Below are 15953 nucleotides of genomic sequence, written 5' to 3' on the forward strand. Positions count from 1 at the left end.
CTGCACAAGTTTTATGAGCAACAGAAGCCTCCAAGACAGCAGAATCCCAGAATCAACCACGTTGGAAAAGACCTTTAAGATCATCAAATCCAACCGTTCCCCAGCACTACCAAGGCCACCACTAACCCATGTCACTGAGGGCCTCATCTATACGGTGTGTGAACACTTCCAAGGGACAGTGACTCCAGCACTGCCCTGGGCAGCCTGTTCCAATGCCTGAGCACCCTTTGGGGAAGGAATTGTTCCTAATCTCAGTCTAAACCGGCCATTTCCTCTTGTCCTAGAAAAGACCTTCATTTCTACTCCATCCATCCTTCAACCCACCAACCCAACCTTGCAAAACGTGCAATGTACACTCCTGATAAGCTTCGTATTGTTGGTATCACCCTACTGAAAGTTACAGGGTTTCTCCCTTCTTTCTCTCCACATCTTGTTTTTCAAACTAAGAGGGGGGAAAAATAAAGGAAAACCTAAAAACTTCCAAAAGCGAGGCAATGAGAGGAAAGGCATGTAAGCAGTTTGCAAGTAATTCATATGGATTGACCATATAGGTACTGGGTTTTCAGAAGACCAAGCAAGTTTGCTAGCAGAGGAGTGCATGTGTTGTAAGAGGTAGTGTCATCCATCAACACTAGCAAATAAACCAGCCAGACTTCACCACTGAAATCACCAAGTTGGATTTCAATGTACAGCATAAGAATTCACTATAAAAGGCTTCTATTCAATGTGTCCAGGAAAATGCCTGCTGTCACAGATACATCTTGAAATACAAAAGGACATAACAACATCTATCTACTAACAGGAGGTCTGCGGTCATTTCTCTTGACAGAAAAAGAAAGGCTGGATTTCCTTTAAAAACACTGTGTTATACACAACCACATTCAGTGACATTCAGCTTTGAACTTCAAGTGCACACTAATTTAGAAACTATATACAGTTGCTGTGTGCAGATGGACGCAGTCATCACATATAAAGTGTACTTCTTTGTCATCTTAAGTGTCCGCTGGGTCTACACTGCACACACAGAAGTACTTTGCTTTGGTCCTCGTTTATGATGCACAGTAAGGGAAAGCTTATTTCACCCCAAAGCTAGCTCTGCTCTGGATGACTAACTCCACCAGCAGCTTTTAGTAACAGTGACCCTTAGTAGTTTTTCATAATGAAAGGGATGCTCTTTTCTGCCAGTTCTGCAAAAGCCAATTTAGGAGCGAGTTCTCATAAGCCACTGGCATGCATTAACAGCACAATAAAGCTTTGGCTCCTTGTGCAACACAGATCTTCAGACTACTCCAAACCACCTTGGTGACCTCTGTGCCCTGGCTGGAGTGACATAGGAGCAGCTGATGTATTGGCAGTCAGTGAGCATCCAGCTGGTACCCAAAGGACCGTATCAGACTCTTAACCCTCAGCTATGCTGCTTGTGAAGGTCCTTCAGAAGCAGAAGATGATGGCATCTTTTGTCATTCATTAGTAACATGGTTCTGCATATGCACGAGAAGGTCCCATTAGTATGTATGTAGTCATGTCTCAGCAGCTTCACATTGCTGCTAGACATGGATGGGTGTGAGAGCCCTCACAGGTAAAGGGGCTTTATGATTATCTGAAGGCACTGACTTGCTACTGAGACAGCCAGCCACAAGCATGAGATGGTGAACTGGGAGTGCTGGGGCTGCTCACAACAAAACACATGATGAGCTAGGAGTCACAGAGAGCCAAACTTCTGTGCCTCAGGTCAAGGAACTGCTCTTAAGCACCAGTCCCCAAAAGTTATTTATTCACCTAGCCTACAGAAGAGAGCAGTTTTACAGATGTGTCACCTGGAGAGGACAGCTCTACTCTGTGGCAGCAGTAAGACCATAATGAAAGCTACTATTTCTCAGGGATAAAACTCCCCATTAACAAAGGGAGCAAACTTCCAGGTTTCCATTCTTTCTTACTTCCCAATTTAGGGAAGAAAACTTTGCTACATATTTCAGTGTTTCTAACTGTTCCGTTGAGAGGCACAAGCACAAATATTATCAAGGTTATAACACCTCCCTCTCACTACCGACACTTAGGTCATCAGCTGTTTCAAACAATCTCACTGCTGTCAAAACCACGCAGGCAAGATGCTGGTCACACAGGCAGAGTCCAGGTGCTGGTCAAGTCCCAGTCCTCCACTTTTTAGATGCATGGTTTAAAGTAATGACTCCCTCTTTTCTAGGGCACTTGGCAAAGCCCCTGCTATGACCTGACCAACGCTGATGCTCCAGTCACAGCAACTTCTATCACAGCATCTTTCTGCTGTTTGTCAGAACCGAGCTGTACAACAAAATTGTAACAGAAAAAGATGGTGGCTACCATTTGTGGTAAAAGCATTGCCCTGCCTCTTCTACTTCTACCCTCTGCTCTCTGCCATTTCCCTTAGATGAGGGCATTTGTGCTATGGGGTCATCACTCTGGGATTGCATAAGGAACTGCTATCAATAGCCTACCACAATGCAATTTAACCCATGATTGAAACGAACAATAAATAAAGAGAAAGACATACAGGTTTTAAATATAGGTTTCCATTAAAAGCATTACAAAGACAACTTCTCTCATTTTGAAGACAAAGAAAAAATACACTTCTACTAAAAAAAAAAAAAAAGAAAAAAGAAAAAAAATGAAAAAAACCCTTTAAGATCACCCCTTTGCAAGTAACTTTGAATGGGGAAGGTGCAGGGAAGGGAGGGAGAGAGAACTTGCAGAACTAGCAAGTGTTCAAAAGGGTGGATACCCTCCATTGCGGTCATTTTACAATGGCACCTTCTTCTCACACAGTCAGGTCAGAGAGCCAGAGAGTCCTCACGTGGAGGATTTCACCACCTGCTCGTAAGGGGGAGGTGGTGTGTTGCAGTAGGAAGGTGGCGGGGGGTAAACCGGGTTTCCTTGCGGGGAATTGGGCTGGACGTGGAAAGCCATAGCCATGGGATTCATCACAGGTCCACCTGGATCCGTGTAGTACGGCACTCCAGGTTGTTGTGACCCTGAAAGAAAGGAAAAAAGAGAAAAGGTATCAGCAACAGCATCAGGTTGTGCTCTCCCAGGGCCTGTGCTCTGCATGCTTGGACAAGTTTTCTCATGGTGTTCATCAGAGCAAAGACAAGGAGCCACCTCTTTCCTATTCCAAAGAAAACCCAGGCTTGCAGGACTTCTTGAGATTTCCCCCAAAAGGTTCAATTTTGCATGCAACAGAAATCATTCAGTGCAACAAAGGGCACCACTGCCCCAAGTGACTACCAATTGAGAGGGAAAACACTGAGCTCTGCTCAGTTCCCCAGACAGAAAAGCTGCCAGGCCTGCAGAGAGAAGAGTGGGATCCCAGATGGACAAAGGGGTTTCTGCTGCAACCCTGACCCAGGAGTTAAGCCTTGCAAAACGGATTCAGATTATTCTGTGGTGTACTGGATCTGCCTGTAAGCCAAAGAGCATCTCAAATAGATAGTTTCCCTTCTAGGCATGATAAAGCTAAGGAGTAAGTATGTATGAAGCAAAACCCCAAGTTGAAGCCAATTACGGCTGGCTAACACAGTGCGACAAGATTGCTTTGCACAGATTAAATTTAGGAAATGATGTTGGAGCCTGTAGGGACAAGGAAAGGAAACGGAGGATCAAAGGCAGAATTCCTTAGTTGTGACACATGAGGGGTAACAGACCTGCTGCCACGAGGAATAACAAAGGTGGCGTGTAACCCTCCTCAGCTACTGCAGCGGCTGGTGGAAGATGACTTAAAGCAATTAATTCCAGCAACTAAAATCAGAGAGTGTCTCTATCTCAAGATGTAAATTAGTTTTCTTCCCTTTCTCTCTGCCTGTTTACACAAAGCTTGTCTTCAACAAACAAAATGACTGAGCAACAGGTTTTCTTCTTTTGGAACTAGTCTGGTTTTCCTGTAATGACACAGATTCTAAGGGATTTTCCCCTCAATCATTCCTTTCTGTGACTTAGTGACACTAGGACTCAATATTGCTACAGAAGGAATAAATGCCTATTGAAGCTTTCACCATCCTTTAGTACTTTAAGCATTCAGGAGCTACATACCAAACCTAAAAAGGTGTCCTGGTATCAAATTAGATGGGTCAAGCCATAAGGCTTGGGGGTACAAAGTGTCCCAGAGCCTGGGGTGTCTGCCTAGAGAGCTTTGTTTGGACACTCAGCAGGAAAGCAGATAAGCAACGCAGTTATCTCCTTCTTAACACAATAACCTTTAACACACCACACAGCAGTTTTTCTCTGAGTGCAGAGAGCTTCTCCGCAGCCTCCTTCCCTTTGCTGCAGTGATGAGAAGCCCTTGTTCTGCTTCCACCTGTAGCACCAGCACATGGCTGCAGGAGAAGCAGGCTGGGAACAGGAGCTGAGCCCTATCTCTCCACAGTTTGAGCTAATACCCTCTTCTGTAGCATTTTTCTTTAAGCAGTTTTGGGTTTAAGTTATATCCTGCCTAGCTCCACGTTTCTACCGGGGAAATGGGAGAGGTTGGGGTAGCTCCCTGCAGCTTGCTCATGAGGAAAATACCTGTTTTCATTAAAGCTTCTGTGTAGTATTAAAACTTGGAGGGGGGGAGGCAGGGGGCAAGTGTGGACACCAGTCTTTTGAGATATATTTTCAGTTCATTAAACCCAGCAGGAAACACCACCTGAGTATCAACTTCCTTATGGGATCAGCTCAGTAAGTATTTGCTAAGTGTCTACAAAGGGACCTGACCTTTTCTAACACCTGAACTACCAGTTTGGGGCTGTGTAGGTTAGGACTGAAGTGAAAGATACCACCAGGTCTGCAAAGTGCTGCTTGAGGCGTTCAATACATTTTCCCATTCAGGCCCACAGAAAAAGCACCTCCCACTTCCAGGTTGCTGCTGGGACGGCAGGAGATGCTGCACGGAAGGAGAGAGATGGGCAAGGAGCCACATTTCAAGTGCTCCACTGCAACAGTGAATTGGCTACTGCCCCCAAACCTGGAAGAGGAGCTAGCAGAAAATGCGAACTGGTTTGACTACTCATTCCCATTGCTTTTGCTGTTGAATATTCCCAGGATAGAAGTCCAAAAAACCAACAACCAACAACCAACCCAAATTGGTGGGGTTAGCTCAGAGCCCAAAGCTTTTAAGTATCAGTAATAACAGTCTGGATGCAGGTGGCATAAGCAGGTCATCAAGGGACTTGTGCTCATTTTATATTTTACCCACAACTTGTGTTCCATGAAGTGTCACAAAAAAACAAAACTGCTCTAAAATTAAATCTGGTATTCACCAATCCAGCCAAAAATGGTCCCGGTTCACATAATCTTGAGGTTATTTTTCAGGCTTCAAAGTATGACTTTAGTTACTTTGGCTCCTCCCCAACCCTCCACTGTTGAAAAATAAATACTCTCTGTGGAAATGCTTGTTCAGTCAAGCAGAAAAACAGATGCTAAATGGAAGCCCTATAAAAAAACCCAACTCTTAGGATTTAAACACAAAGAGGGTGAATAAAGCGTCAGTTTGTGTCTGTAACATCTTTCTATCCATTTAGGCCTGTGAAAGAGGGAGGAAATGCATGTCTATGAGTACATGCTTAAGGATGCAAAAAAGAGTGTTTCCACAGCCTGCACAAGGCACATGGGTGTGAATAGCTGGCACAACAGCAGGGACAGCACAAATGCTGCATCTCTGCACAACACTCACAGTCATAGGTATCTAGAAGGGCTTTAGAACACTTTTCTAAGGAGGCTGTCTTGATGCAGCCACAGTATTGCACAGAGATGTAATGGCTCAGAAGGCGATTTCTGATAGAGAGGTTTGAAGCACCAAATTTTCACAGAGATCATCCTTCTCATTATAAACCAGTTGTATTGCCACTCTCAAGTCAGTATGAAACAAAACCCAACTGCCAGTTAAAACAAACAATTGTCAGAAAAGGTTTCATTATCCTCTGGCTTCAGCTCCCTCTAATACAATGTGCAGTAAAATGACAGCCTGGGAGCAGAAGCATCAGTGTAGAAGTATGCCTGCATGTGTACTTCTGCTGGCACAAATTAGCACTGGCTTATGCAATCTGGAGAGTGGTTAAAAATGTCTCGCTTTGGCCTTGATGAGGCAGGAAGAAAGCAAGCACCAGAGTGTGCACTCAAAGTCTCAGCACTATAAAAGATCTCCCAACTAGAGAGAACTGGATTTAAAATGCTCCCATAAGGCGCAAACATCTGCTTACAGGTGAGTCTTACTTCTCAGGATTCTCCCAACTGGGACTATCTAACAGCTAGACGGGAAGAAATAAGAAATTTAGGAAGCAGTACTGCCAGAGGAGCTATCTCTAGGTAGATCCTCCTGCTGCTCACAGCCATCACTGGCCAGAGAGACAGCAACCAGACTAACAAGGGGAGAAGGACCAGTCTGCTGCAGAAAATTTGTATCACAGAGAATGGAAGGCAAATCAAAAAGAGAATACTTGATAGCCAGATTGTGAACTTTCTTCATGTCACATTTTGGATATCATCTCACTATTGTTTTGTCTATGCTGCAAAGTGTGAACTTGCTACACTCCTTCCATACATGTACAGACAGCTGTAGAGGTATTAGGAACCAAAACAGAAGGGAACTGAAAGTCCTATCATTCTGAGTTTCAAAACCACTCAGTACACTGCAGCTGAATTATGCTGTTTGAAAGGCAGAAGACTTCACTCATCACAGGAGGTAGCTGCATGGCTTCATGCAGTGCAATCCCTTGTCCAAATCCCACAGTTTCTGAAACCTAGACAAGCAAAACCCCCAAACCCATCCTTTTTAAATGCTTTGGCAAATATAAGAAATTAGTGAAACTTGTTTAACAAGCTGTGTCTGACCTGACGCAGTGTTGACTGGTTGTCTGGTGTAAGACACGTTAAAAGTAGGTTCTTCTACTAGTGGAGGAGGGTACATCCGCCTTCGGATAAAGAAACCAGCTCCGCAACAGAACAAAACTCCCATCATCAAAAGGAACCTAAGCAAAGAGAAAAGGGAAGTCAAAACCCATCTGCATATAGGCAGCTCTCATACCCAGACTGTTCACTGAGAGAAACAAGAGTATCATCTAGCAGTCATCAGCCTACAAGTTTTATCAGGGTTTCTTAACCCTTGAAAAAAGGTCTATGTCATTTGAGATAGCACTCATGAGGCACTTATGGATATATTATAGACCTCTTCAGCAATTAGTACTATTGTCCAATATTTTCTGTTATGTAAAATAGAAATCTGAAACTACAATGCCCCTGAACTTTTGGAAAGTTAAGGTTCACACCTGATCTTTGCCACTGGGATGCTGAACTGAAATTCCAGGTTAGTACAGTTTCAAACTGTGTATCTTGGACATAAGCCTCATGCTTACTGCATTCAGGCTGGCCAGGTTTGTGGTAGTTGCCCTTAAAAGAAGATTTTTAGATGTTCTTAAATTACTCAACACTGCAATTTTGTTTCCCATGGGAAATATGGTAGCTGTCGCTTAAAGTCAAGCCAGAAGACTGAAGCACTTGGCACTGAAGATTACTAACTTTCCTTTGTGCTTCCTAGATGGGATATACGTTCTCAACGAAAAGGACATAATTTTGCTTCAGTTCTGTTCTCAGGTCCTTTTCCAACCTGACTACTCTGTCCTCACCATTCCCTTGCCTGGGCGCCATGGAAACGGGCACATGCAGCAAGGGCAGGTCAGAAGATTTTGTTCTTCAGACAGTGGCTTTCACTGTTGCATTGATCCATTATCAGACATGCAAGTGACTGAATCAAGCTCCCATAAACCCAAATGGTTCTTCTGCCTGTAACTGCCACCTCATTTTAGGGCCTTTTACTGGAAGGCAGTGCCAACTGTGCTCTTTCGGAAAGAATGGAATACGGCCAGACGCCACTGAAGTTGGCCAGAAGCAAGCTTACACACCATCCTTATCTCCTCTGGAGCATTCCTAAGTGCCCACGAGGAAGAGTGTGACACTGCATGGCAGCAAGTTGTATTTCATGCAAGGGGTCAGATTCTGTTCCTTGTTTTTACAGTGGAAACGAGAGCAGAAGGAGGTCCCGTTTCCGTAAGCCTATATTAATACATTCCCTTTTGGCAGCGTTCCTGCAAAGGATTTGTTCTGAACAGAAAAACAGAGATTTACAACGTCACCCCAGGGATTGAGATGTAGAGCTCCTCAGTTATATCAGTGAGGATTGTACACCCAAATCCCACAGTCAGCTTCAGGAAATCTCTGTATTATGATCAGGCTTCTTGGTTTCAGTGTTTATTCGTTTCCATTTTGAAGGAATTTTTTTTCTTTTAAGCAGTCTTCAAATCAAATTCTACATAAAAATGCTTGAAACTCATGTTTCCTAGGAGAGCTTTTGCTTTCTCTCTCCTGCAATAAGAAGCTTTTATTCAGGTGCTTTCCTAAATTCCTCTCCAAAACGAATTTACCTTATTTTTTCATTATGCATATAACAGTGCTTAGTTTAAGCTTTATCTAGATTACTGAGCTGCTGGTTTCACAAGCTCAATCTTCCTGCCTTCTTTCGCCTTGATGTCATCTCCAGTAAAATCCTCATAGTCATAAATGTACTTCTCTTCCTTTTTAATTGAAGCCTCAATTCAGCTGGCAGGAATATCTTAAGCCCTGCCTAAATGCACAATCCTCCTTATACAATCCTCTTTTAAAACTGAGTGCTCAAAAAAAGCAGACAAACGCTGCTGCTTGGTAGTAGCTGGGACAGGCATAAGGAATTCAGCTATTCTGGATAATGGGACTGCTGCCTGCACAGCCTAGTGGAAAGCATAAGCAGGAAAGGTCAACCTGAAACAAGGAACTTCTATTTTTAAATGTTTTCTCACTACATCAGGAGAATTTTTAAGCGAAAACCTACACTCCTTACATTCATATGTACAGACAGTGCATATTTGTACCCTACTTTAAAATACTAAGGCTGGCAACACTCTGATTTAAGTCCTGCAAACAAAACGAGAACAGGACAGACATAAAATTCCCAAACACCCTGACCTACCAAAAATACCATAGTCTCTGGATAGAGAGAGCTCTCACACAGCATCTTGAACCACAGCAATCCTCATAGGAGCGACATCTGCAGAGAAACAGAGAGAAAAGGGTGTTAGGGGAGTGGTTGTCACTCACATTAAAACAGCATCCCCGACTCTGATGCCGTCTGCACCCCTGTCCGAGGCATTACTTACAACATTGCCATGAGCTTGGGAGGCAAAGCCTCCCACAGGTGTCAAGACCAGCTGCAATGCAGCTTTGAACAACCTGATCTACTGAAAGATGTCCTTGCCCATGACAGGGGAGTTGGACTTTCTAACCCGAACCATTCTGTGGGTCTACTGTTACGAACAGACTACTGATATGAACAGACTACCCTTGGCCAGATAAAGTTGTCAATCATATGTACACATCCATGGCACAGTTGTATCACTATTCAGGAACTTTTTGCATGTTACTGAAACTACCTTCTTGTATACTTCTTTTAAAGCCATCTCAAAAAGACTGAATGTAATGTTTAATTCTATATGAAAGGACATGTTATAATCAGCATTACTGTGTTTTCTTTCACAGTAAATGAACACTGCAGATCTCAAACATGAGCCATTTGGGATTTTAGTCACTGCAACAGACAAGAGTTGCAAGGTCGAAGCTGCCAGATCTCTCATTCTTTGCAAATCAGCAGCTTCCAAACAGAGAAATCACGGAGTGCAGAGAAAACTTCAAGACTTCTGTTATTTGCAAATTTAATGGCATCTCTTGCTTCTCAGAAGTTCCACTGGACTGCAACTGCCAACAAGTCCCATTATTTAAATAGACTTTCGTCCAAAAAAATAAAACCCCAACACATTTAAAATGAATATTTCATAAATGGAATAGAAGGTATTTAAAAGGTATTACAGAACCAACTACTGTAAGCACAAGATAGCACTTCACTAAAAGCCAGCACATTAACAGCAACCTCAGAACAATTTCTATGGTAACTGCCCAATGAAACATTTACTAGGAAAAAGGACAGAGGTAACACCAAAACTATGTTATGTGACAGACTTTGATGAAAATATGCAGATTATCAAAAGAAAAAGAGGAGGTTACACAACTGGATCAATCTTTTTAACGGTGTTCACATCTGTATGCTCAAAGTACACGTTTAAGCATTTGGGTTTGGAAAATCTGCCCACCTGCATGACTGTGCTGCCGTTTTTGTATGCTAACTAAGAAGAAAAAAGACTCAATTGGATAATTGTACAGACAATTACACATTTACACGCTCAATTACCAATCCTTTGCTCACAAAATATGTCAAGTCACATCGGCTTCAGCTTCTAATTGGGGCCAGAGAAGGATGTTCTATAGATACATAATCAGTTGTTTTGCAAGTGAAAAGAGTTACCCACTCTTCTGATGACAAGTAGGCAAGATTTATTTAAGCAAGCCAGAGGATCTGACATGGTCAGCCCATTAAGATACTCAGGCACTCAGTCTGAGACACAAGAACAGTAAGATGCTTGTGCCCAAACAGAAAACACGCACTTTGCTGCCCCTGGAACTAAAAGCAACCCATATTCAACCTTTCTCCTTTAAAGCTTGCCAGGACGCTAACAACTGCTCATACTCAAAGCTCACAAAACTACTGACAAGATTTAGTAAGTCAGCATTAACTTCAGTCCCATTGGGACCAAGAAATTAAGACTTCCTCCATGCTCCTCAAATGGATTAACCCCACCCCCAACAGGAGCTTTCAAGACATATGTTAAATGCATGGCTAGGTTATGGCCCCTTACAAAAGGGGTGGCAGCAGCTGTCTTCTGTTAAACCAGTGGTCATGGTACCCCTTTTGTTCTTCAACATCCTTTTGGTTGGAGCACCTCATCCATGTCAATGGGCTGCACAGCAAGGACTTTGTTGGGCCAGAAAAGCAGAGAGGAAACAGAGCCCATAAACCTAGCAGCCCTTCTTGAGGCAATTCCAGCCAAAAAGAGAGTAGGATTTTAGGGATGTGAGCAGTCTTTGCCTCTGCCTCCACACCCTGGCTCTGTCAGCACAGATACATACACCTGACCACAAGCAATGCCTGGCCCCAGAGCCATTTCCCAGATAAAGCTCTAAGAGCTTAACTTGTACTAAAAGTTGAACTAAAACATATACTTCTCCCCTGCCCACCCTTGCGCCGCTTACTTTGCATGTTTCCTCCAGAGCCAGAAGAGATGGAAAAAGGCTCTTTTAAAATACATAATTATGGTCATTGAAGGCACCAAAATTAACACAGCGTCTGTATGAGTAGTATAATACCTGAATTTACTTTTAATTTTTAATCTCTAAATTGTCCCTGCTACAAGTCAGCATCGTTTTTAAAGTCTCAGTGGCTTAGCTTTTCTTCCAGCAAGAGAGGACTAAAGTACCAGCTGGAAGACAGAAAGGCTCAACTGCTGAATGTTTATGAAGCTCCTGAGACCACTGAATGCCAAACAAGCAGGCCATCAAAGAGAAGTTTCATCTCCTACACAGATGATCACACTTTCAAATGGATGAAAACTATGATGCGAAGGATGAAGAAGTCTCTCATTAAGGCTGTGCTTAGAGAAGCTCCATTTTCTAATAGCCAGTAAGCTTTCTGAGGCAACTTATCCAAGGCTAAGCACTGCATTTGCTGGGTGGATCTGTGAAGCTAAGCCAGTATCACGACTCAGAGGGAAATCCCTTTGAGTAACCTATTCACTTTTACCCAGCGCCCACGTAGGCACTGTATTTTGTGTGCCTGTGAGTATTGACACATGTACCCATATGTAGGAGCCTGGAATCAAGGATGATGCCATGATAACAACCTGCTGTTTGTATTCCCCACCACTTGATAGTAGCATCAAAAAAGACTGGAAGACCAAATGGCCCATTTACTGATACTGCTGTCAGGGTACCACAAAAGCACTGCTGATCTCCTGTTCTTGATTCAATGTGCTATGAAAAAGCACCACAGCTTCAATAACATCAATCCCAATTACAAGAAAATTAACTTACAAAAGCCAGATTTATTAGCAGGCAAAAGATGACAATGAAATCAGCTTATTAACAGAGGAACTTACAAGCTTAAGTATAATCAGTATTTGATGTACTATCTTTTACTGCCTGGCAGCAAATCCCAGCAGAATTAAGACCCTGGTTCATTAAAAAAAACAATTAAACACAGGCACATATATTTATTGAACTGGTATGCATATCTTTTAAGTTACACTTATGTTTTGGCTCTGCTGTATGGAGAAGGACTGGTTGTGCCCAATGCCAGTTGAAACAGAATCAGCCTTACTTCCAATCTGAACTGGACCAAGGCCACCTCCTACAGAAGACTTTTCTAAAGCCAATTTCCCTCTTTCACACATAAATGATGATCCCCAGAACTGCATTTCCCTAGGGCAATGCTTGTTTCATTGATGAAAATTTAACCCATTACATGGGATAAGACATGATCCATTAGCTGCTAATCTGCAACTTCACCAAGGATACAGTCTTTCTTTTGAAAACTGTCTACAATGTGATTTATGATTTAGAAGATACATCTTTTCATTCATAATTCAATAGAATGAAATGAATGCACTTGCATGCCCAATGACTTGCACTGCTAGCACACCAAGGAACTGCTGTGTCAGAGACCAAAGCTACGCTGCACGTCAGATCACAGTGACAAGCTTTCTGCAGGGGTTTGCACTTAAGTCACGATGCTGAATTTCTTTCCTTAAGGGACAAGGAAAGCACGAAGTTTCACATAAAGGTATATGGTATGACCCAAATCCCACAAACAAACCCTATACTAGCAGGTGTTCTGTGGATAATAGCCACTCAATGCAACGGTCCAGAAGCTCTTTCCCATTTATACCCACATCTACACAGCTGAACAAGTCCCTTGTTATCAGAGCTGCCACAGCAAAGCACTGCATGTAAAAATAATTCCCTGACTGGCAATCGCTGAAAAGTGGAAATGTTAAAGAGGGAAAGCAAGGATTACAGTCTCCAGTAGACTGCATGACCTTAGTGGTATGACAAGTTTCCCTGTCCTCACTTTACATGGGTATTCCCCATCAACACCTTTGAAATGCAGGCTGTAGGGGTCTCTGGTTTTCCTCTCTAGACCATTTGCATCATATGTGCCAGAACCCAATTTAACATTTAACATGATTGATTATCAATGCCTTTTGGAAGAGTAAAACAAAACATAAATTGTTAATCTACATGTAGTGGCAGAAACACAACTATAGACACAAAGACAGAGGATGGGAGATGAAAGAAAACCACAACCCCCCCACAACCATTACTGTACCTGTAAAGTGCATGATTTCTAACCAGTGTCCTGAAGACAAACCTGACTTTAATTCCCAAAAGGGCTGCATGCCAGTCATAGCTTGAGTCATTGCTGCATGTATGGGTAAGATCTGGGAAGCAAACTGGGATTCATTGGAATACAAGCAGCACTGGCAGTTTTTGAAATGAAGGGAGAAAAACCAAAGGGAGCCAGGAAATTATGAAAAGGAGAATATAGCAATAGACCAAAACTACGATCAGAAGATGAAGAAATGGCTAGTAGCATCAGATTTCCAAGGAAGTCCCAGCTCTGGTCCTAATACTGGCAAGGGAAACAACCAGAAGGAGAACAACAAATGTTCATAAGAACTGGAAGGGGTGGACTGCTGCATCACCTCCAGGTAGACTCAGTGCTGAGCCCTCAAGGCCAGAAGGCTCAGGTCTGCTAGCATTAAAGAGATGAAGGGAGACAGCTGAAGTGTGCATATGTATTTACTTGTTCTAGGACAAAAGGTTTGAAAGCTTTTTCTCAATATTTAATGTGTTTGGAACTCAGCTGCCAGCACACAGTGAGGGTGAACAGAGAAAAATCAAACAAGCCAGGAAACAAAAAGAAAAGCAAAGCAGGCAACAACCACAAAGTGACTAGCAGAAACAGTTCTGGTGAAGCTCAGTCTTGGCTGTGCTCTCCATAAGGATTATTGCCACTGAGCTCAACAGGACTATGCTGTGACAAGATTCAGATTTAGACCTGAAGGATAAGAAATGAGGATCAATAGATGGTGCAGCACATAACTGGGAGGGACTTATTTTTCTACCAAGTTTATTTCACCATTGATTCATTTGAGCCATTCTGTATGTACATTTCCATCTTTCAATAAAAAAGAATTTTCAAAGCAAAACCATTGCCTGTGCTGCTATGCAAGGAAAAATCCAGATTATTGACTGCATCCATGGGGAAGACCACCAGAAATGTGGAAGAGCTTAATGCTACAAACATGGTGGAGATGTTACCCCAAGGAATCCATTTTGCTACAGCCACTAAACATGGAAACCAAAACAGAGTCCAACTCTGCCCTCAGGAGTAAAGAACTATTTCTGAGTCCCAAAGTAGTTTAATCGCTCTCCAGAAAGATGCTGCAACCAAAGACCACATCCCTCCACTAGCATTCACTTAAATGCTTGAGTAGCAGTAACACAGGCAAGGTCTTTGGCTGGCGGAGCAGTGATAGTCAACCTCCACTTTCCAGCCCTAGCTTTAGAGCTTCTTGTGTCCCCTTAGCGTGTCTGTGTACATGGCCTAATTTCCAGCAGGGACACAACTCCACCTGCAGTTACAGGTTCTAAGCATTTCTTTTCTTATATGTAGCAAAGATGATCTCCCAGCACACGCAAGAACAGCGCCTTGTAAAATGCAAGTCTGATTTTGGTGAATATATAACTACATAAACAAGTGCGACTGCTTCATAGATAACACAGCAACGGAACATCAGCACTTGAGAGCAAAACACTGCTGCTTCTACCTGGAACAGCACTAGAGATACAGTTACCCAGGTACTTGGTAAGTCACCCAGCCTAAGGTGCGTAAGGGAAAAGAGGGAAAGGGGCTGTCAGGTCATTTTTTCCTACAGAGTAGAAACAAGATTTACCCAGATTAGATTACTGTCTGCTTTGACACAACTAAACTCTCCTACAATGAGACGAGATACTCAACTCCTGTCCTTCACACAGACTTGAAAAACAGAAGCAGGCAACAGCTGAAAAGGGGTTATTTCTCAATTATTCTTTAGGTAAATTGCCTATAAACACTGTCCCTGTGCAAGAACTGGGTGGAATATGATAAATCCCCCCCCATTTCTGATGTGATAAGAAGTGTTCTATCAAACTTAGCATCTATCAAACCAACCCTTCTACAAGCCTTCTGCTACCCAGCAGCTTGCTGTAACACCGGTTCTCAGACCCCAAGAGCAGAGCCACCCTACGGAGGGGCTCTCCTTGTTATCTCTAAAGGCAACAAGTCCCACCACTTGGCACACTGGCCAGCACACATCCATCTAGAAACGTCCTCTGCTCCTCCTGTGGTAGAACCTAGAAAGAGCGGCTGTGGTTTGGGTTTGGTATGGTGGCAGTACACGGTACCTTAAACAGGTGCTTTTCAACATAGGCTGCAGGCCTTTCACAGAACAAAGGAGAGAAACCGCATAGCTCAAGGCTCTGCAAAAGTAAGTCATAGATAATCTGTATGATTAGTTTTAATTTTCTGAAGGTGGAAGTGCAAATTTCTCATACCGACAAGAACGAGGACTTCTAGTGAATCACTGGGGCCCTTATTAAACAGACAATTAGTCCTTGGTATCTCAAGCTGCTCCCAGTGGGCGAGCAGTCCTAATGCATCTAATCACCGCTTTGCGAGATCATAAGCAGTCTGCTGGCAGGGGGCGATGGGTGTCTATGAATTTGCTATCTGCCTGAACTGAACATACTAATGTTCAGCAGTCTTTTGTTTTCCTCTTCACAAGCCACTGCATGATCAAACACAGAGAAGGACGCAGGAACTAACGGTCAACAGTGAGGTGCCACCAAGTCTTTTGATTCATGGTCTCCCCCTGCGGCAAGGGTTAGATGCTTCAAGATGACTTTGGGGTCAAGCGCTCCTTGATGCT

General features: G+C 43.1%; 1 protein-coding gene across 1 annotated transcript in view; it reads right to left on the bottom strand.

Annotated features, from left to right (window-relative positions):
- Positions 1–2479: 2479 nt before the first annotated feature.
- Positions 2480–15953, bottom strand: part of VOPP1 (VOPP1 WW domain binding protein) — a 62362-nt gene continuing 48888 nt past the window's right edge. Inside the window, exons 3-5 of the mRNA XM_057431282.1 lie at positions 9008–9085; positions 6841–6977; positions 2480–3008 (exon numbers count right to left, since the gene is read on the bottom strand). Of these exons, the coding sequence (XP_057287265.1) occupies positions 2827–3008; positions 6841–6977; positions 9008–9085 (397 nt within the window). The 3' untranslated portion in view covers positions 2480–2826. The remainder of the gene's footprint in view (positions 3009–6840; positions 6978–9007; positions 9086–15953) is intronic.

This window comes from Pezoporus wallicus, unplaced genomic scaffold (genome assembly GCF_028554395.1).
Source record: "Pezoporus wallicus isolate ANWC-B61680 ecotype Strahan unplaced genomic scaffold, APGP_CSIRO_Pwel_v1 scaffold_11491, whole genome shotgun sequence".
Classification (NCBI taxonomy): domain Eukaryota; kingdom Metazoa; phylum Chordata; class Aves; order Psittaciformes; family Psittacidae; genus Pezoporus; species Pezoporus wallicus.